The 23089-nt window shown below is 39.3% G+C and overlaps 1 protein-coding gene across 1 annotated transcript in view; it reads left to right on the top strand.

The window, feature by feature from the left end:
- LOC137195672 (FRAS1-related extracellular matrix protein 2-like) overlaps positions 1-23089 on the top strand; it is a 62130-nt gene that overhangs the window by 6998 nt on the left and 32043 nt on the right. Inside the window, exons 2-3 of the mRNA XM_067608222.1 lie at positions 990-1079; positions 15429-15575. Coding sequence (XP_067464323.1) covers positions 990-1079; positions 15429-15575 — 237 coding nt within the window. The remainder of the gene's footprint in view (positions 1-989; positions 1080-15428; positions 15576-23089) is intronic.

The raw sequence follows: 23089 nt of genomic DNA, 5'->3' as shown, positions 1-23089 counted from the left end.
AGTCAGGAGTCAGGGGTTTATACTTTTATGAACCTCCTTCCTCTGACATCTATTATTGAGGGAGGTAGTTTGCAGGGGCCAAGCCCTTTCACAGTCTTGATGATTTTGCTGCACTGTAACAGACGTTTCTGGAGAATCGTGGAAAAAATGCAGACCGAGCCCTGTAATTCAGAGATGTTAGCAAAACAGCTGTGGAAGCGTAGGTGCCCCGCCGCAATCCTGTTTTTAACATTCTTAGCCTCGTCTGTCATTAAAAAGATCCATTGTCACCTGGTTTTCAGAGGTGTTGACACAGAGAGCTGGCAGGTTTAGAATTTAAACATTTTCTGTTGGTTTAGTCTGAGCTGTCTCGAATTTTAGGTTGTGGCCTTATCGTCCTGGATTACGGATGCATGACTTTCAGAATGCTTTCTCTGGTAGAAAATTGTTCATGCTGAGTGCTGATAAGGAACTGAATCAGTGTGATACAAGAGACCTGCTGTTACTGTAGCTGATATGGTGCTGAAGCGGGACAGATTCCATCTTTGAACAATTATTTGACAGAGAGAGTGTTTGAACAAGCCATAAAGCCATATTACAACTTCAAAGTGCATTTGAGGCTATTTCTGTTGCCAGCGTGAAACTTCACATGAAGTTTTTTTTTTAATCTTAAAATGCAAATTGTCTGATAAATATATTTTTTTAATCTTGACAAGGGCAAATCTCTTCAATATACAGTTTATAATTTAGCTATCACCTTGCTTTAAGTGAAATTTTCATCACGCATCATTTCACATTGACATGACAGTGTAATCCTTCACTTTTAAATAGAGAGGACACTGGAAATCATTTGCTCTCTGCAAAACATATCAAAACATTTATTGCCATTTCCTTGTCATCTTGATTTTGTGGTTGTTTTCCTTTGTTGGCTTGAGGTGTTTTTTTCACTTTTTTCACTTCCATATTTTTGACTTTTTTTACACTAAACTAAAGTTACTCTCCTGTTACAGCTGATATTGATGACCTGAACATCTGTTACGTGTTGTCGAATGAAGAAAATGCTACATCTGATCTCTTCCACTTCTCTGTTGAGGATAACGGTAAGATAGCACCTTTCTATCTTTATATTTACATTTAGATTTTAGCTTTTGTTTTTTTTTTTCCTTTATGCACAGACACTTTACACTGATTGAGCAGAAAGGGTCCTGAATGTGTTGCCAAATGACATTTTAACAAAATGTTGATAGATGCAAGTGAAGATCAAACTTGCCACTTTTTGGCTGGACCGGCCACAGACCAGCCCTATAACCATGGTTGTCTGTGAGTGAGTGAGTGAGTGAGTGAGTGATGAAGTTACACCATTGGTCGGCCAGCTGAGTGTTGGAGTTTTATTGGCTGTTGCTTTTTCAAAACGAATTGGCACGAGATGATGGAAGCGGAGACCTGCAGCACAACGCAGAGCGACTGTGTTTCCTGCTCTGAGCTCTGACACTCTCAGCTCTGGTGTTAAATGCAGCTGAACTGCTGTTTAAACAGACGCGTACCAGCATCTCTGCCGTCTCCTCCTCTACCATCCAGTGGGTTCGATTCTCCAGCTGGCAGCAGCTGGCAGAAGAGACGCTCTGTGGTGCGTTTGCGATTTGATAATTGACTAACACCAGGACGCAAACTTTTTATTTCTCTGATGTTTTCACATCACAAACGATGAACAACAGTATTAAAACACGAGACTTGCAGGTAAAACATGCAACTCATGTAGGCTGTTATATCAGTTTAGTGTGGGGAGGCTGCTCTGCCGGTGCACTTGATTTGGCTGTAACTGCGGTAACCGGGCAGAGATAAGGCTTCTGAATTTGCACCCAAAATATTGTCGAAACTTTCATTTATAATTTTCACTGCAGCCTCCATAATTCTCAACCAGGAAAGGGTTAGGGACATGAGGCAGATTGCACAGTTCAAGTACCCCAAATAACCATCACTCTGACAAAACACACAATGCAGTGTGAAAAACGAGACATATGCAGAGTGAAACAGATGAAAGAGCAGGGTGAGTTCACAGATAATTAGAATAGTTAGAATTAGAGTGAAAATAAGTTCTCTTTCAAATAAAACATCCCAAGATATGAGTATAAAGTATTGTTCTTGCAACTGCATTCATAACCTTTTTTATGACTCAAACAAAGCTTAGCCATGTCATTTGATGTTCTCCTTCAGTAAACTTTACCAGCAAATATTACTGGGACCACTACAGAAAATTGCAGATGAACATTTAATATCCAGGAATTCACATTATAGACACTACCACTGACTGTCCCTGTAACAAATTGGCCACATTTTCACACATTGACCAAACACATCCAGCCATATACTAGTAGGTTGCTTATTGTATGGTTTCTCTAACCTTTAGACCCACCAGTTTATCATGACTCTGGGTGAACACAGACTGTCTCCTCCTCTCTCTGGGTTTCCGGGTACACAGTTGTCAGGGTTCATAGAATAACTCATTGTTCATAACTCACAACTCATAATTGTGATTGAAACCACTCAAATCAAGCATTGTATTCCAGCTGATAGCACTGAATTCGAGCTGAATTTTGTAAATTGTTCCTGGCAGATTTAACAAACAGTTCGGTGAAGCGTATTTTTGTTGAATCTGTTGTTTTCATTCTGTATCAGTGGGCTAAATGGGAGCCATCCCTTTGTCAGCTTCAGATGCATGAGGTGACTGGTGCTTGTGCTGACTTCATTTGTGACTTCAAGTGATCTGCTATTCAGAGCTGCTGCAACTGTGGGTCAATTTCTGAAAAATGTACATATGCCATGGTCTTCTGTCTGTAACTGTACACTACAAATTATGCTACATCCTATTAGCTTACTAGTGAACTGACAAGGCTTCCAGGTTTATCAAAGATAGAAAACTGCTTTTGTGGTGCCAAGATTAACAAATGTCATTTTCACAGTTCAATGATTTAATGAGACAGACTGCTTGTATAATTTGTGAATATGGCTGTAGGATATGTCATACAGTATTACTGCATACTATTCTGATTTTGCAGGCTTTCCGTTGGCATAGAGAAAGAAATTTGATCAATATGTATTAGAAATACAAGCTACATAATACAAAATAAATAAACCTTGAGATGATCAGCCTGAAATGTACTTATTTAAGTGTTTCAACTGTTTGCCTCTAGAGAGTTAGAAGGGTAACTCTCATATATAGAGCAGTAAGTGCTTTCGGTTTATAAATAAAAACCTGCTTTCATTTTTATGTATAAAATCAGAATAAATATTCCTCTGTTTTGTTGTGACCAGCTAGAGATGCATAATAACTCATTCACAGCCTGATTTATGCAAATGCACATTCAATGCGGTACATTACGCTCTATATGTGTGCTTGAAACATGTGTGTAAAATTAGCATCCATTTAGTAAGGCAGCAGCTAATTAAGCAATCAGGTACTGGGAGTCTCATATAGGACATTTTGTGAGAGTGAAGGAGAGCTTTAGAGGTAGTTGCATCTGTCCAAGTTCAACAAGCTCAGGGAAGAAATCTAAAATTAGTAATACTGAACCCAAATGATCACTATTGAAGTAACAACATTTACTAAGGCTGCAATCAAATTCAGACTGACAAAATTGTTTGGGTATTTATATTGATGGGCCCTAAGAACAAAATATTATACAGTAAAAGCTCCATCATAAGGGGAAATGTACTCCAAATGAAGAAATGCTATAAATACCTAAACATACACAAAAAAATTATATTGTTTCTTGCCTTACTGGGTCTTGTTTCCTTAAGTGATATGTCCTTAGGGCCACTGTAACCCCCAAAAGTATTGATTATGATGAGTATTTATAGAAAGATTTGTAAAAGTTTCAAGTTTAAGTGTAATGACCACAAAGGCACAACTCCAGGTCCACACTTGACATGTTGTAAAACTGTTGGATAATGAGTTTAGCTGTTATTGGCTTCTGCTCTTTTTCTCTCTAGTCAATATAACTAATTGATCAGTGCGTACCCTTTTTTCTGCTGTCACCGAGATACAAAATACAGGTTAATTAAAATTTCTCAACTCCAACGCAGCCTTATTATACATGTGCAAATGTGTACCCACACATTTGTAAATTGTGTGAAAATGACTAACTCCTTCAATTACTCCTCCTTTCGTCTTTAAATGTACAGTAAAGGAGGTGCACTTGTTTTATAACAGCACACGTGTTAAGGTGCAGAAGGTGCAACAGACCGTCTGTTCATTTTCCTCCTGTATGTTTAGATTTGATGGTGCTGCATTAAAAACCAAACACTCAGAACAATTTGTGTAGAGCCTTGTAATATTCCCATCATCAGGGTATCTGAATTTGATGAAGTTGTTGAGAAATTCTCATATTCACATTCAGAAATGTCAAGTGTCAATTTAAAAGACAGTGTCAAGATTATGAGCCACTGGCTGAATGTATTTGGATATATCAGAATGGGATATAACATTCGTGTTTAGATGACGATTTTTCTCCTCCAGTTTCACACTACTATTTGTCCTCACCGCCAACATCCAAATTTAAATGTTCTTTCCACAATACACAAGAAGCAAACCATTCTACTGCGCACTTTTCATCTAAAAACATGAACTAATGGTTTTGTGAATTAGCCCTAGATCCATTTTTCAGAGGTGTTTTTAATCATGTAGTACTTATGCACTTAGAAGAAAGTGCTAATGCGAAAGTGCTAATGCACAGAAGAATAACACTTCCTTTATGCACATGAAAGGAGAAACATTGACTAATTGATCGTCCATGCTCCTGTAAAGTTCTTAGATTTTTTTTCTTTTTCTCTGCTCTTGGCAACAGTCTGGCTTAAATAAAAAAGACTCAAGGCTTTTCAAAGGAGCTCTCTACTTCAAGTACAGGAGTATTATCAATCCTTAAGTTTACTGGATCCATTTGGGCTTCCTTCCCTCTCGGGAGAGTAGGTGTTTCTGCAAACTGATTCCAGACCTAAAATGTGTAAAGCAACGGGAATAAATATTTAAAAACAGTTGGTTAACATTGTTGTTGCACTACAGTGAATTTCAGCAGCAGGTACAACAAAGTGCAGAACATCCCTCTCAGTAGTTCCTCCCCAAAAGTCACTAAAATCAACTCAAGCCTCTATTTTTTAGGAAGTGAGCATTATCTTCTCGTAACACATGAATGTACATGTATTTGGGTCCACCTATATACAATGATGTGTGAAAACAATAATTTGCATGTGCCACGGTATACACTCACAGAAACAATCCCACACATGCATGCACAGCAGAGCGCAGAGGGGTAGCCGTAGGGCTACGGGGCGGTCGGGCCTCCAGCACAAAGAGGTGTTTGATATTTAAGAGCCCAGGCAGCATTGTGGGTAATGAGAGCCCTGGGCGTCTGAGTTGGGCAGAGCTCCGAGGCAGCCACTGGTAATTACATGGCCCTATTACAGGCTCATCTACAGGGGAATAGTGGCAGGAAACACCTTCTGTCACAGGTTAAGACCAGCTGGGATCACTATAGTTAAATGTAATTGGCTGGAACACGGCTTGTTTCCCAGGCTTCTCTTTGGCTGTGAGAAGATCAGATAGTTTTGGTGGAACAGCAGAAAACAACACAAATTTCTGTGGAGCAAATTTGAAGATCATAATTCTTGAACATCATTTTTGAAAAACTGAGCTGCAACTAATAATTATTTTCATTACTGATCGACCTGCTGATAATTTTCATGATTACTCTACTAATTATTAGGTCTATAAAATGTCATAAAATAGGGGAAAATGACCATTAGTTTCCTGAATTCCAATGTCTTATTTTGTCCAACCAAAAGCCGAAAACCCAAAGATAATCAGTTTATCATCACACAAACACGCAAGACAAACAAAGAACAGCATTAATTGACCAATTGTTTCACTGTTACTAATAAGATGGTTTCTCACTTAACTCTAGTGACATGTAGCTATATACTTTGGAGATTATTTGTCGAGGTTTTGAGATATCTGTGAGAATTCTGCCACCAACATAATACAATGGAGATGAATGGAATATAATTTCCGTTGCTCACAACACTGAAATTAATTTTGTCTATCCATACTGTTAGCAATACCCTTGCTGTTGATAATTTTCATTAGAATAAATTTCTACCAAAGAAACAGCCCCATGAAATGTTGCTGTTGAATTTTTTTGATGTTTTTTTTTTGTTTGTTTTTGCTGTTCCATTAACTTCCATTGTATTTGGGTAGCACTTCTAAAAAGTATATGTCAAAACCTGAATTTTCATGTTGCATTTGAGGTGTAGTTACAAAGTAGCACATGTTTCATACATTCTCACACTTTTCTGAGCGTGCTTAACTTTATACCTGCTGAATAAGACCAGTGTGTCCTCTTGACTTCTCTCCTCATCCCCTCTTTCCTCTGAATGTTGCTCCCTCCACTGCAAACCGGATTGATCGTTACAATAGAATCCTTTCATCCTATCCTCACCCCTCCCTCACCCACGAGCAGCCCCTACATACCACTCCTTTATCTAGAGTTTCAACGATATATCCCTTTAAAACACCCCCTGCAGCCTCTATATCCCCGTTTCATCCACGTTTCACTGCACACAGTACACATTACATGCTTGTCTTGGTCTTCACAAATGTCTTTAATATAAAAAAATACTTTGTGTACCACTTTTCCCTTGTTACCGTTAGAAGACTAATTATAACCACTGACTACTGCAAGGGCAGTAGTTCTTTATCTTCAGCTTTGTTTGTGTATGTGTGATTGGGTGTAGATCTGTGGTGCCACTGTGACTTTTTTCTCCTCTTTTCAAAAGGCCCTTTTTTCATAAAAGCAGTCACACAACACTTCAGATGAAATGACCTCGTCTGATTGTCCTCTTCTCTATCAAATGACAAGTGTCGCAAATTATTTATGTACATACAGAGATTCTTTCTAATGGATGAAAGAAATCAGTTTCTGAAAAAGAAATAAAGGAGCCAATTTAAAATGCTACTTTAATGACTTTTAAAGTCTTTAACATATGAAAACTTAATAGTAGAATGATGTTCTGATTATCAGAACATCTGATTATTTCTTGGCTCAGAAATATGAAGTCATCCATGAATATACTGAATGTAAATGGGATCTTTTGTTTCAGATTTCTGGATTTCTTTGAATTTCTGGATGTGAAATAGCTGTCTTGAACTCAATTCCAAAGTTGAAACACATTAGTTGTACTGTTGTTTTTGTTAGTCCACTTTCAGTATACCTCACCTGCTTTGGAGACTGAGTTTAAACTTGACAGAACCTATAAAGCAAACAATGTCAGGCTTAAAATGGCTGTAACCGTGGCCACAAATTGAGCAGGTTAATCCATTAAACTTTTGTTAACCTGTCCAGCTACGTTTACTGATGGGGGAAGAATTGTAAGGTAATACATTAGCATGTAGCTCAGACTGACACACGCTCACATCCCCTGGCTTTAGACGAGGATTCTCTTCATCTGTCTGCATTCAGGAATTTACTGTCACTCACTTCTCCCAGGGCCCAACTCTCTTATCTTTATCCTCTTCATCTCTCCCCTCTCAAAGTCAGTCTTGGATCTTGCTGGATGTGTTTTATTCATTGTCCATTTTTTTTTACTCCACTCAACATATGCGTTCATTATATATTTCGCTCTTTAGTATTATTTTTGTCTGCCTCTCAGTCAGTCAATGTCCTCTTTTCCCGTCGACGTGCAGTTGTAATATTTTGCCCCCCCTGTCTGGCAGAGTTTAATCTCAAAGTATGTTGTGGTCTATTGTGCGACTGTCTTAGGTGTCAGGATTTGGTTTTACTGGCACACTCTTGCTGTCTTTTCCCGCTGTCTGTCTCCGCCTGCGGTGTTTGTCTGTCAGCGCTGGTGCTGATGGATCTCTGTTGCAGGATTACAGCACATTCGCTCACAATGATCTGCATCTCATTACAGCATTGAAATGTGAGCATGAGACTTGTTGAGAGATGTGAAGGGATTTTTCATCATGACAATCATCATTGATTCTGCATTTCTCTTTGCTTGACAGCCAGTGCGCCACATGTAAACACATAAGTATGACCAAACATCCTCTAATCTCAAGAATAAACAAAAAAACTGAATCTTTTTCAACATTTATTTTGCCACTTGTGACTTTTGACAGTTTTGACTATCTGAATACATGGTTCCCAGTTATCAGCGTAGGATATCTTTTGCTTTCCTGTTACCTTTTGTTCACACCATTACCTCACTCTTTTTTATTTAGCAGCTTTTTCTCCATCTAATTTTCACCCCATCCTTCTTCCTTTTTAGATGGCATGCAGTGCATAACTACTTTATATCCACATCTCTTAATATTACAGAAATCTTCTTTGGAGTATGATTTTCTCTATATAAAATAAAACTGTAGGAAAATGAAAATTATAGCTCACATAATATCTTAATTCTCATTCTTTGTTTTACCGTGTTTACATGTGCTGTCCCTACCGTCTCTGTTTACTGCTATTTCATTTTTTAATGGATCTTTAATTTATGTTTAAATCATATAAACATTACAACATAGAGTGATACTTCATTTGCATTCTCTGTCAACATTGCAATATGAAAGCACACAGCACTGGGGAAACGTTATGAACTGTTAACTCGCTTTATTATTCATATTTTCAAACCCTCTAATAAAAACCACACATCTAAAAAAAAGTAAACATTGGGAAAGCGGCCGAAGTAAAAATGAAAGTTTTTCTGGCAAAATAAAATTTTGTTTTACGGAGGCAGAGGAGATACGGGAGGGAAATTAGAGCAGAGAAAAAGTGGGAAGGAGGAACCAGAGATTTCAGTAGCTGGTTTATCAGACAGAGTTTGCTCTCAGGAGTGCCAGGAACCATCCTGAGATACATTAGACCCATCCCTCTGTTAAATATTATATTGGTGGCATGGGGAGACTTGCGCTTAAGCTGGAGTGATAGGCGTGCTGGAGTTCTGCCTCTGTGATGAGCACAAAGAAATCCTGCAGGAGAACAAATGCTTTTAGGTGTCATCATTCATCCGACACTCACATAGTCACACACGCGCTTAAACACAGATACAGACATATTATGTACACACACGTGCACTGCTGTACAGCTATTCAGACACACAAGTACACCTAAAGGAAGCCACAATTTCTTTGTCCCCGAGCCTTCTCATTTTAAGCTTTAAGCGATGCCCAGGGTCGTATATGGCTGTCTTTGCAGACATCAGTGAAAAAGCTCACGGTTATTAAGTGTATCACAAGAACTTCAAAGGAGTGAAGATTCTTTGCCCCTGATGTCAGTTTCTTAAGGTTTCATGTGCAAGGTCGCTTAAGGTGTTTCTGCACCACAGTCATGCCTGATGGCAATTCAATATCGGAAGGAAATAATGTGTTCTTCTGTCGCACGCAACTTTTACCTCTTTATTGTCGGTGGGGGGGATAATGTATGTGCACTTCACTTCCTCTGTTGCCCACAGGCACACTTTGGCGCACACATCACGTACACTGTATATAATACTGCGAGTTATAAACAGCATCACCAGGTTTGTCCTTGCATTTGGTTTGAAGTCCTGTGAAGTGATTGATCAAACGCTGTGACTACTGGACATAATTACCTACACACGTGCAAAGCAGCAGTCCAGACAGTCAAAATGTACTTGATCCCGGTAAATTAACAACATAGAAACCTCACACACTTTGGCTTTAATTTGCCTTTGGGTCTAGCAGTATTTTAAGTACTTGTGTATGCCCAGGGCCATGAATTCCTGGTCAGCCAGCCTATATCTCACCACACCTCAGGAGATATCCACTATCATGCTGATTGCCTCGGGCGAAGAATAGATGTAGTGGGACGTACACACACACACACACACACACACACAACACAAACACACATACACGCTGGATTATGGTGCTGCTAAAAGACCTGTAAAATGACCTGCTTTCAGTCTGATATATGCATGTCCAAACACACCTAGTACAAGCAGTGGATTGCAGAACCCAGCATGATCTTCTTGATCCTTTTTACCACTAGCTGCACACAAGCCAAACCTCTCTCTCAACTTAAGCACAGTGGCTGCCACACATCTCTCAGGGAACACAATTGCTTCCATCCACCTCTTAAAGTGAACTACAAGGTATTAAAACATCCAGAGGGGATGTGAGGTGTCTGTATTTTGTCAGCCATCAAAATGTATATAGAGTGACACTCCTGTCAGAGTGATGGTTCGTGGGCTTCTATTACTACTGCAATATTACTGGTGGCCTATTTTAGCAGGAAGAGTGTTACAGAGCTTCATATGCTACATTCTTTGTGAAAAGGAACACATTGCCAACTGGAAGAAATAGCAGATTTTGCGTTAACGTCCAAGTTCCATGTTTCTGGAAAGTTTTCCATGGTGAGAGAGATCATTGTTTGTTGGTTGCATATAGCTGTTTGGTTGCCAGTTGCACTGGGAGTTGGGGACTTATACACAAAAGAGTACAGAAGGCAGATGGAGACGTAACAGTGAGGGAAGGGCCACACAGCCAGCAGCAGAATAGATGTACTGAGCAACAGACGGCATTGTCTTGCTGTGAAAAATTTCCTTTGATTTTGGGTGTGAAGTCTCAGATATGCACGCTTAGTCTCAATTTTTTTAAATTAGAAAATAAAGTAAGTAAATGTCTACATTTATGTATGTGGTAACAATGATTCTTATCTAAATGCCATTTTAATGTGCTGTGTTGGATGTTAAGATGTTACAGTGAATGATCCAGCAGTCTTGGTTATCAAAAGCACAAATGGTCCAGCACAAGAGAGCTGATCGCATAGTCCACACTTCCCTCCCCCCACATTCACACATCCTTCACACATCCCCAAAACCTGCGAATGATAGTTCCTCCTTTATGTGTGTGTGTGTTATTGTACATATTAATGTGAGTTATGTTTATTGGATGAGCATGAAGTCTGTGTTGGAAAAGAGGTTCCTTTGAAAAAGCATTTGAATGTGTTTCTGAAGATTTAATGTTGCAGGTTGCAGGATGAGCAGTAAATCCATATTTGCTATGTCTAGTGGTTGGCATTGACAGACTAAGAGAGTAAAGTGGACACTGTTCACTTAGTGACATTTAGTAACCTATAATCATACTGTAGCAGAGTGTCAAATGCCATTAAAGTGGTTGTAATGGTGATTTGGTGTTAAGAAAAGCCTGAGGTGTCATATGAATGAACAGAAGAAATACTAATAGCGTCTAACATTATTCAATTCAATTCAGTTTCATTTATATAGCACCAAATCACAGCAAAAAGTCATCTCAGGGCACTTTTCACACAGAGCAGGTCAAGACCATGCTCTTTAATTTACAGAGAGAGAGACCCAACAATTCCCCCATGAGCAAGCACTTGGCGACAGCAGTAAGGAAAAGCTCCACTTTAACGGGAAGAAACCTCAAGCAGAACCCAGCTCTAGGAGGGTGGCCATCTGCTTTGACCGGTTGGGTTATGACAGCTACAATTTGTTTTGATGTCAATCTATGTTTCATTAGTTGTGATGACCAACACTGCAGATGTTTAGAGATCTTTCTTGCTGTCTTACCCCGTTATTCAACATTTCTTTTTCTCCAGACTCATTTCAGATCAATCAATCAGATCAAGAATTCAATGAAAATGAATGAATGAAAAATTACTCACAGCTCCACTCTGACTTAAAAACTAATGTCTCTTGACTTCACATAGCCTCAAGTTTTATGACTTGAAAGACTCAATCCTCTTCATAAGCTCAAAGTGTGAGAATCTTGGCTGATGCCAGCGGCATATTCAGAAACAGAGCAGATACTTAGGCCTAGATGAAGGTCAGTAGCACTTGTTTTGATGTGCTATTGAATGAATGATTGTAGCTTTATGGGGTGCTACTTTTAGAGGTCAAGGACCTGTCTTTGGAGAGAGAAGGTTTGAGAGAAAAGAAAGGCATGGCTTACTGTGGGATGAGAGCTTTTGCACCAATACCCTTTGTATGAAAAGACATTATTTAATAGGAAATAAAAGCCGCACTAACTCAGCCTTCATCTTACATGATCTGTAATTTCACTGCTGCATTCAATTTTAATTGTACACCTAATATTAGTTGTGCTTGTATGTCTCTGTGAAGCCTACCCAGGAATAAGTTTGGAAAAGTTATAAACAAACAATTTCATAAAGTATTAGTGCTGTATAATTATTTTTTGTCAATTTAAGGCAGAGGAGCTCTGAAACAAGCTGAAAGACATTATTGCCTAATAAAGTTTTTATGGCTAACATCTTAGCAAACAATTTCCTATCTACATCCAACAGACAAATTTAGCATTCATTTAGAGTCATGAATTCATTTGTGGCTCACAACAATGAGCCTAAAAAGTTGAGAGTACAATTCTCATTGATTTATCACTGCAAGCAACCCTTTCACATTATATGTAGCCATTTGCTTTAATAATATCAAACAAAAAGCTCTCATGATGTATGTGTATTTGATAACATAACTATTAATCTTGCTATTTTGAAACAGCATTAAAGTGGTGAAGAAATATTATTTAAAAATCTAAACTCAAGATAAACTTAAGATAATAGTAACTAATAATAATGATAAAGATATTTAAATCAGTTTGCCAAAACTATTCTTACTCAAAAATGTCATCATCTTTTTTCACACCAATGTGATCAGTAAATGTAATTTATGACTGAGGACCTACCAATCATGTTATTTAAAGTTTGACCATGTAGTTGAGACTATAGGCTATCTGGGTCAGGTTGTGATGATGTGCTGCACGCTGATCACTAACTGAACATATCAGGTACATCTGAAGGGAAAGGCGAAAACCAGCAGCTGTAACCAACTCAGTGTCACAATTCACACACTTAGTAAGAGCATTGTATAGAGCTAGGATAGTAACAGAAACATTCTTACTGTGCATTAAGGTTACGTGCCTTTTGATTTCAAGCCTTTGTGATTATGAAATTATCTGGTCTGACCGGACAGCTGTCAGTGATTATTCTTTCATAGATCAATAGAACAGAAGCATCAAAGTTTTTCTCTGCAGATTTCTCAGTGATCCTTTACATTTGCTATACAGAAACTATAATCCCTAATTGGTTCAAAAACCCCTTGTGGTGAGTTTTTGTTGGGAAAGCCTTTGAAAGAGGGTGTAAAGTGAATTTAGTTCTATTGAGGATGATTTCAAAGCTGCTTTTTTGTATAGTCAGCACATGTGAGAGGTCTTTTATCCTTCCAAAAGGCTGGAGGAATGAGACAGTCTGAAGCCCACTGACTCAGATCCCTATTGTCTGTGCACAGCTCCTCACCTCCAGTGGGAGGTCACACAGAAGGACTACACACACACAAACATGCAGACACACATATGCACACACTAAGATTTCAGGCAGCTTATGATGCATTTACTATCGGGAAGCTGGGATGAAAGTCAAGGTTGCAGCAAAGTAGAATTGTAGAGTTGTGTGTGTTTGCATGGGTGTATATGTGCGATTTTGTATTTACACCTACTAAGTGAGGCCTGAACTTGGCCTACAGGCTTTCGGAGGGATACGTGAGCTCTGATTATATTAGCTGTCTCCTCACCCCAGCATGTTGTAGCTATGTCTGCCAAGTCGGAAAGTGCTGAACTTTTCACCTCTGCTGAGTTTTAGCACCATGTTGGCATTTCATGTCAGAGCTTTATTCGAAAAGGGTACTCCACTGATTTAGGATTGCACTCCTGGAACGCTGCGGGACTCATGATGGACAGTTTAAAAAAAAAATCGATGCAGCAGAAGCAAAGATGTTGTATTTTTTATTCCACACCTTCTTCCTCCTCCAAAACCTGGCCTATATTACCCACAATGCAACAAACATTAGTTTGGTCAAAGATTCAGGTGTGTTAAATGCTAGTAGCTGCTGTAGCCTCAAGCTGCTATAGCCTCAAGCAGAATTGAGGCGCAGACTACAAGGGTCTAGTAACCTCACTTCTTTCCAACTCCACACCCGCAGATTTTTTCAAACTTGTAGTCTTCAACCCCAACTGACAGCTGTGCAAAACCAGCAGCTCTCTCTGGAGCCACAGAATGCTTTATACAACTTTTTCCAAATACGCAGTAGCACTCACTAAGATCTGTAAACCTGACTTTTATGTTTAAAATCTGTGTACTTCCCATAAACAGAATGCTAGCTGATCTGTACAGTATGTGTACTAGTTGTGGAGGTGGAGAGCAGCATCTCCACAATTTATGATGCTATTTACAATACTTTATTGATCGAGATGGAAAGGAAAATGCTTTCATTTAATCTTTTATCAGAGTCAGAATGCAGGATTACTCACCTATTTTTTACATGAGGATGTTTGAACTACTATACGGCCCCCCTGCCATTTAAGACCTCCATGATGGTGGAGGTGAAGTGCTATGCTGTATGTGTTTTGAACAGCCTTACAGCTTCAGCCTTTAAGAGGCATGACTGACTTGAAAGAACAAACAGCTTTGAAATTGTCTTCAGTACAACTAAATGAGATATCCTTTCTGACAGCCTACACTTAACGTTTGCACAAACAATCCTTCACCTCTGCCAGCTCAAACACACACACAGACATTTAGTTTAGTGTTCACAGGAATTCCGCGCATAGTTAGGTATTGTTCATCACCACAAAAGCAGAAGAAAAAACCTTTCTCCACTCCATTTATTTTACTTTTACAGTGTTTTCTCATTATTTCCATTCATCATTGCAGAACTGGATCCTTTTCCCCTGCAATAGGTGGGTAAATTAGCCACACAAGGCAGCATCCTTCCTGTCCGCTTGTTGAAGTGACATCTATTAAATTGCTCTATTATTCTAACACTAGCACAACTACTCTGCAAACCCTTCCTTAATTATGTTGATTGGCTGGCATGTTCAAATCCTCAGGATGATGTGCTATTTTTGTACAAGTGAGTAGAAAAGAGAAAACAATCAATGAAGGAAAATTAGAATTTGATTATAAAGCGAGTGTACATGAAAAGATTGACTGTTAGTTATGGAAAGGTATGAAATTGTGTGATTTCTTTTTTTTATGAATCTGTAACTAGTCTGCAGCAGATGTGTTGTGAATATTTGGACTGCACATTGAAAATAATTAAAACATTGAATTATTTTTCTTCATTTCAGTTTTGCAGTAATTGCCCACTTGGGTCACAGAAAGAAAGAAAAAATGTAGACACACACCCACCGCAGTAACATATTTCCACAGATATCCTAGATAATAAACAGTATGTCTACACTAATAGGGTTTTAAAAAAGAGCAACACATTCAGTCAATTCATGTCGATGAATACTAAACTACTGGTGACTGTTTTTTTGAATTAAACAATATCAAAAACAAAAACAGGCTGAAAAAACACATTTGGTGTAAATATTAACAAAACACCTTGATGTTCTTGTATATTTTGTCCAGGTGGGAACAAGCTGAAGGGACAGCAGTTCCGTCTAGACTGGTCCTGGATCTCTCTGGAGAAAGAGTACTACGTGGTGGATGAGGAGGACAAGTTCCTGGAGGTGGTCCTCAGACGGAGAGGCTACCTGGGAGAGACGTCTTTCATTGGTTAGTCTGCTTGCCTGTCTACTTTTCTCTCTACCTTTGTGTTTCATGACATGTTTTGTGTTTTTAGCCACTCTAGCGGTGTAGCAAGGCTCTGGGGATGGTAATGTGTGTTTGTTGGTGTGTTAATTCAGTTTCAATTGAATGAAAATTGTTTGCCTGGTGCATAAGCCAAAAAGGTTTCTTGCTTCCATGTTATGCAGCCCACTGAATATGTGCAGTAGTGTTTCTCTTGCTGGCCCTGCCTGCAAGTTCCTGCTCAGACCATTGAGTTTTGATTGGGATGACTCACAGATTTTAAAATTGCTTTTCTAGGCTCAAGGAAAGATTTACAAATATAAAACTTTCATGGATTAAAAATGAATTATATAAAGAATAATAATTGACCTTATTTGCAGTTCGGGCTGTCCTGTCAACAGTTTTACTGACGTCTCTTTTATAATGGTGGTCTATGGAGAAAATGCTTTTTGGGAATGCTTGCAATACCACCAGCGGCCACAAGGAAACACTGGCAGCAAGACTGAGCGGCAGCACTGTATCCAGTACTCTTAAAGGGGACCTATTATGCTTTTCCTTGTTTTCAGTCATATATATAATATTACATTGTCAGATGTTCATATTAAATGTGGCCAAAGTGTCAAACAATGAAGTAAATATATGTAGAAGTTATCCCTGTGAGCAAAAAGTTCAGGTGTCATACTACTCTGAATGCTCAGTTTCCAACGTTTTTTCTACTTTCAGCCCGAGCTGATATCAGCTTGTGACGGATATCTTTATATAGTCATCTGCTCCATTCCGCTAACAGCCATGACTCGAGTCAAGCTGTGAGTGTTTTTCCATCAAACAGCACAACAAAGTAAAATAAGTGGGAGGTGTGAAGGTTGGGCTATTTCTGGTTGTACTATTCTTCCGTGCATTATTTCTAACTGATTCACTGAACAAAGAGCTCAAAATATCTCCATATGTGACCGGTTTTTAGCGCCGCTAACAAAGCTCTGCTAATTAGATGAGGAACATGTTTAATTTCCTGTAAATTCTTCACAATAAAAGTCTCCCATTATTTTGTCATTTAAAAGCTTTTAAATTGAAGCAGGAAATATTGAGTTTTCATTTGCAGTAACTTAACACGACCCCTTGGCAGGCTTCTAGAAAGCTGGCCAATTAGAACAGAGTGGGCTCATGTGGAGGGGGGGCTATAGAGACAGGAGCTAAAACTGCCTGTTAAGTGACAAAAGCTGAACTGAGGGGCTGCATAAAGGGCAATTATAAGACAAATAAGGGTTTTTTTGAATTGTGAATCATGCAAAGCTACTCTAGTGGAGTCCCAAAATAAAAATAGAGAGCTAGAAATGAGCATAATAGGCCCCCTTTAATACATCCATGGTTTAGGCGCACCCTCACAGAGACTTTCTGTCAGACTGACAATGTCTCACCATCTCCTTTTATGTAGCATTGCTTTAGATACTTTCATTACTTTACATTATTGTTGATAAAAATTTTTCATCATTCTATGTTGCTTATTTCTGTGTGTAACAAGCATAAAAGAAAAGGTGCACAAAAAATGCTATTGAATTCAAGACATAATGCAGCCCAAACCATATTTTTTCAATTTTTTTGCCATGGTTGTTAGCACAATTTTGTCATTTGCTTCACTGCAGAGCTTTATGTACCTCACCTGGAGTGCTGCTCACGAATACACATACGGACCAAAGATAATCTCAGACAGTCAAAGCCAAAAAGTAATTGCAACAATTCCTTTCTACACACACCATAACCAGATTTATCCCCTAAGCCAAGGTAATTTTGTTTGGCCTTGAGCCATTTTAGAGTTTGCAAAAATACATTTTTTGTTATGTGTTTGAGGAGGCTAGATGATATAGCTACCATTGTGGTGCCCTGGTGCACAGACGTAACTATTTACCAGCACAAATAGGAAAACAATGTGAAGAAAAGTATTTTTGCTACAACGTTGCTTGTGAAGCAGTATGCCATTTCCAAGTGTTTGTTAGCACATGTGGTTTAATTCTCAGAATTTTATATCCAGTGAGGACTTAAATTAGACATGTAGTAGGCCTACTTGTAAAAAAAAAATCATTGCATTGGCCAGGTGGATATTACAAAGTTAAAATCAACTAAGAAAACACTGAGTTTGTAGTTTAGTAGTTTGCAGGGTTGCAGTGTGTAGATGCAAAGGGAGATGAAGCATTGATTTTTGTCAAGTTGGTTTTTGAAAGTGGTTTTGGTGTGTTAGGGCCCTAACGTGGAGGGAAAAAGAAAGAGTAGGGAAGAGATTGAGATGACATTAAGATCAGAGACAATACAAAGTTACACTTGTTCTTGGTAAAACTAACAGAGAAAAAAAATATGAACATCCAAAAAACTCTTCAACAAGTGCTGGATGGATCCTCTTCAGATCTGAACAAACAAAACGACATGTTGCACAGCAAAAATAAAATAAATTATGTGAATAAATGACACTGTGGGAGCAGAAAACAGCAGATTCTACTGTTTCCCCTTGGAAAAGTGGCCAATTTTCTGAGAAGAAGAAATTGCCATTGCCATTACCTTTTGTTCCAAATTAAACCTATTTTGCTCTTAAAATTTACCTCATTGTCAACACAGGGTAGGTGTTCGCCTACCTTAGGTTGCAAATGAATGGCTACTCTTCGCCTATTAGCCATAATGGGTTGTAAAATGTCTCATCACAGCAGTTAACAATGACACCAGGAACATTTCGCCCCTGTCAAGAAGACTGACAATAAGTGAATCATCAGCAAATTTGAAGATCCCCTCTCGTACTGCACATAAAAATGATGCTTTGACAAATTTGTGTCTGACATTGTTTTTCCACAAAAAAGTTCAATTACCTAGTTAAAATGATTCCTTCTCCCTCATTGAAAAACCCACACAGAATCTCTGAATATGCAAATACTTTGAGTTTCTACATCACACTCGTGTAAGTTACATACTGCACCATGATTGGACTCCCAAACTAGCTGTGATGTGACAGATGATGATGCCTTAATCTCAGATTTGAGGTGAACACAGAGAAACTTTCCCTCTACAACAGATGAATGTGAAAACAGCCTTCTAGTGTCAAACTCTGCACTTAGATCATTCTGCACAGTCACAACAATAAGAAAAAAGCTGCAACACAAGAAATTAGCCAGCTACACAAGAATCAATGCCAGAGTTTTTAATAAGCTGTTTGACCTGTCAGATGGAGGTGATATGAAGTTGCAAACTACAGTCCAGCATGTGTTTGTGCTTATGTCTGAGTGTTAGTGCAGGTTCTGAGGTTAAAAGGATGATGATGATGATGTCCCCGAACACTCTCTTAGCCCTGACTTAGCCGTGCCCTGTCATGCTTCACTTCGTTCACGCTGAGAGAAGCAGCAGCTGTAAGCAGCTTTTACTCTCTCCCGCCTCTCATCATCATACTGATCCCTGTTAATCGTCAGGTCAGGTTTTAGCATCACAGTGTAGCAGTTTATGTAAGCTTCAAGACTTATCTACCTGTGTGTGTAAGGGTGTGTGTGTGCGAGCGTACGGGTGTATGTGCAATTTCTCACGGGAAGGTTTTGAATGTATCTCTTGGGCACACATGAAAGCTTGCATTCTGACTCATCTCTTTGCACAGTTGGTGTGTGAGCACCTGGTTCGCTCTGACCACATACACAACACATGCACACACACTCACTTTTAAGCCCTCTTTTTGAATGAACGCCTAATGCTGTATGTTGATGTGGTTTTTGGTCATTTTTATGCATGGTTTGAAGGAAGATTAAAGAGAAGCAATATTTACTTGTAACCTTTTGGGGAAAGAAGTACAAACCTGAGTCGCTCTGACAACACTATTTTTCTCTCATTACCCAAATCCACAATATATATAATATATATCTATATATTTCTATATAGGTATATGTCTGTTTATATGCCCAGCACATACCTGTTCAGGCTATGATAATGAAACATGGTCCAATTTAGGGCAACACAGGGTGAAAAACAGAAATGGATCAAAGTCTAATAACTTTCATAGATTTCAATTTGCTGGGCAGGTGAACAGAAAAATTGAGCGAAAGAACCAATAAACACAGTGGCGATATACGAGGAGCGCCATACAATATAATGCAATACAATACAATACCGCCACAGTAATTGTGCCTTTGATTTATGTTTGGCATCAATTGAGTCATTTTAAGGCTGTAGTTTGTGTCACTGTTAAGCAATTATGCCCTTGATAGTTCTCTCCTTGCCACAGCACATAATCTGCACTGTGTTTGGAGGATGCACTCATCTGGCGTCTTCACTTCATAAATTGCTTCATTTTGATTTTATATTGGAGACTGTCAGACACAATATTACAGATAATATTCAAGTAATTTGATTAGTCAATCAACAAAAAATGTATTTGTTTAAGCAATTTAAATTTTTTTTGAGCTAAAATTTAAAAAAAATTCACTGGTTCAAATGTCCCAAATGTGAATATTTTTTCTTGGGGCTTTGGACTATGGTCAGAAAACATTTTGAAGAGTAACTATGGGCTCTGGGAATTTAGGGTGGACATTTTTCACAATTTTCTGATATTTTACAGACCAAATGAATAATCGATTCTTGTTCTTCTTCGTCCAGTTGCTCTCATTAGGGGTCACCGCAATGGATCATCCGTTTCCATCTCTTCCTGTCCTCTGCATCTTCCTCTGTCGCACCGCCAGACAACTGCATGTCTTCCCTCATCTTATCCATAAAGCTCCTCTTTGTCCTTCCTCTTTTTCTCTTGCCTGGCAGTTCCATATTCAGCATCCTTCTCCCAATATAACCAGCATCTGTCCTCTGCACATGTCCAAACCAACTCAATCTCACCTCTCTCGCTTTGTCTCCAAACCGTCCAACCTGAGCTGTCCCTCTAATGTACTCATTCCTAATCCTGACCATCCTCGTCACTCCCAATGGAAATCCTAGTATCTTCAACTCATATGGTCTCACTACCCTCTTGTAAATCTTCCCTTTCACTCTTGCTGGTGCCCTTCTGTCTCAGATCAGTCCTGACACTCTTCTCCACCCACCCCATCCTGCCTGCACTGTCTTCCACACTCCCTGTTACTTTGAACAGTTGGCCTCAAGTATTTAAACTCATCTACCTTCGCCACCTCTATTCCTTGCATTCTCACCATTCACCTATTCTCCCTCCCTCACACATGTATTCTACCTTGCTCTTACTGACTTTCATTCCTCTTCTCCAGGCTCTCCTCAACCTGCTCCCTACTATCACTACAGATCACAATGTCATCCGCGAACATTATAGTCCACAGAGACTCCCGCCTGATCTGGTCTGTCAACCTGTCCATCACCATTGCAAACAAGAAGGGGCTCAGAGCTGATCCTTTGTGTAATCCCACATCCACCTTGAACCCATCCATCACTCCAACCGCACACCTTACCGCTGTTACACTGCCTTCATACATGTCCTGCATCACTCAAACATACTTCTCTGCCACTCTCGACTTCTTCATGCAATACTACACCTCCTCTCTCGGCACTCTGTTGTATGCTTTCTATAGATCCACAATGCAACTCCTTCTGACCTTTTCTATACTTCTCCATCAACATTCTCAAAGCAAACATTGCATCGGTAGTGCTTTTTCCTGGCATGAAACCATACTGCTGTTCACTAATCATCACCTTTCTTAACCTAGCTTCTGTTACTCTTTCCCATAACTTAATGCTGTGGCTGATCAACTTTATACCTCTGTAGTTAATACAGCTCTGCACATCACCCTTATTCTCGAAAATCGGTACCATTACACTCATTCTCCACTCCTCCACATCCTCTCACTTTCCAAGATTGTGTCAAACAATCCAACCTCTCATACCACTTGCCATATGCCTTTTCCTTAGACTTCACCACCTCAATCTTCACCTTACGCCACATCTCCTTGTACTCCTATCTACTTTCTTCATCTCTCTGGCTATCACACTTCCTTCACCAACCTCTTCCTCCGTATACTTTCCTGTATTTCCTCATTCCACCACCAAGTCTCCTTGTCTTCCTTCCTCCGTCCAGATGACACACCAAGTACCTTCCTAGCTGTCTCCCTCACCACTTCTGCAGTAGTTGCCCAGCCATTCCAGCAACTCTTCATTACCACCCAGCTCCTGTCTTAACTCCTCCCTGAACTCCACACAACAGTCTTCCTTCTTCAACTTCTGCCTTTTGATCCTTGGCTCTGCCTTTACTCTCTTCCTCTTCTTGATCTCCATAGTCATCCTACAGACCACCATCTGATGCTGCCTAGCTACAATCTCTCCTGCCACCACCTTACAGTCTCCAGTCTCTTTCAGAATGTACCTCCTGCATAAGACATAGTCCACCTATGTGCACCTTTCTCCACTCTTATACGTCACCCTGTGCTCCTCCCTCTTCTCGAAATATTCAGCACAGCCATTTCCATCTTTTTCGCAGAATCCACCACCATCTGTCCTTCCACATTCATCCCCTTGACACCATACCTACCCATCACCTCCTCATCACCTGTATTCCCTTCACCAACATACCCATTGAAGTCTGCTCCAATCACCATTCTCTCCTCCTTGGGTTCACTCTCCACAACTACATCCTACTCACTCCAGAATTTTTCTTTCACTTCCTTCTCACATCCAACTTGCGGGGCATGAATAATCGATTAAATGAGAAAATAATCAATAGATTAAGTAATTTAACTTTGAAGAAACAGAATGAAAGCTACAAAGGCAACTTCCAAACTCACAAAAAAAAAATTAAAAAATCATGCGCCAATCTTTGATTAACACCTGAAGCAAAGAACAGTGACAACAATGATGTTGTTGATTAGTGCAGTCAGAAAGTATTATGTCAGGGACACCTTTTTAGTTATGTGCACCCTGTACTCCATCACATAACTATAAGTGTCAACTCTCAGCTTTATTTGAGTGTTTTTACACCCACATGAGATACTCAGTGCAGGGACTGCAACCCTTTACTACCTCCATATTTTGGGTAACAGAAAATAGTTGTCAAAGTCATCACATACTGTACAATATTTGGTTGCAAATCCTTTTGCAGTCAGTGACACGGATATCAGCAGACACTTGGCATCTTCCTTGGTGATGCTCTTCCAGCCCTATAGTGCAGCCAGATTTTCTGTCGTCAGTCTGGTCCTCAGCAGTGGAGCACAGCATCAGCTGGATTGAGGTCAGGTGAATGATTTGGCCAGGTGAAAACATTCCACTGTTTGGCCATGAAACCTCTTTGGTTGCCTTGTTTATTGGCTTTTTTATGTCCTGCTGCATTGTCCTAAAATTGGCTGACTATGTATGAAAAAGGCTACAAGTCCTACACTGTTCAGTCAATATTGATATGAAACACCATCAAAGCCCAAAGTCAACCTAACCTCATAATCATTGTTTAATTTCAAATTGAATATGCTGAAGTTGAACCAAAACGATTAAAAACATCAGTTTCCTAATACCTTCTGACTCTACTGTATGTGCATAGTGTT

The sequence above is a fragment of the Thunnus thynnus genome, chromosome 13, assembly GCF_963924715.1.
Source record: "Thunnus thynnus chromosome 13, fThuThy2.1, whole genome shotgun sequence".
Classification (NCBI taxonomy): Eukaryota; Metazoa; Chordata; class Actinopteri; order Scombriformes; family Scombridae; genus Thunnus; species Thunnus thynnus.
The sequence above is the reverse complement of the archived record's forward strand: the minus strand, read 5'-3'. Positions and strand labels throughout refer to the sequence as shown.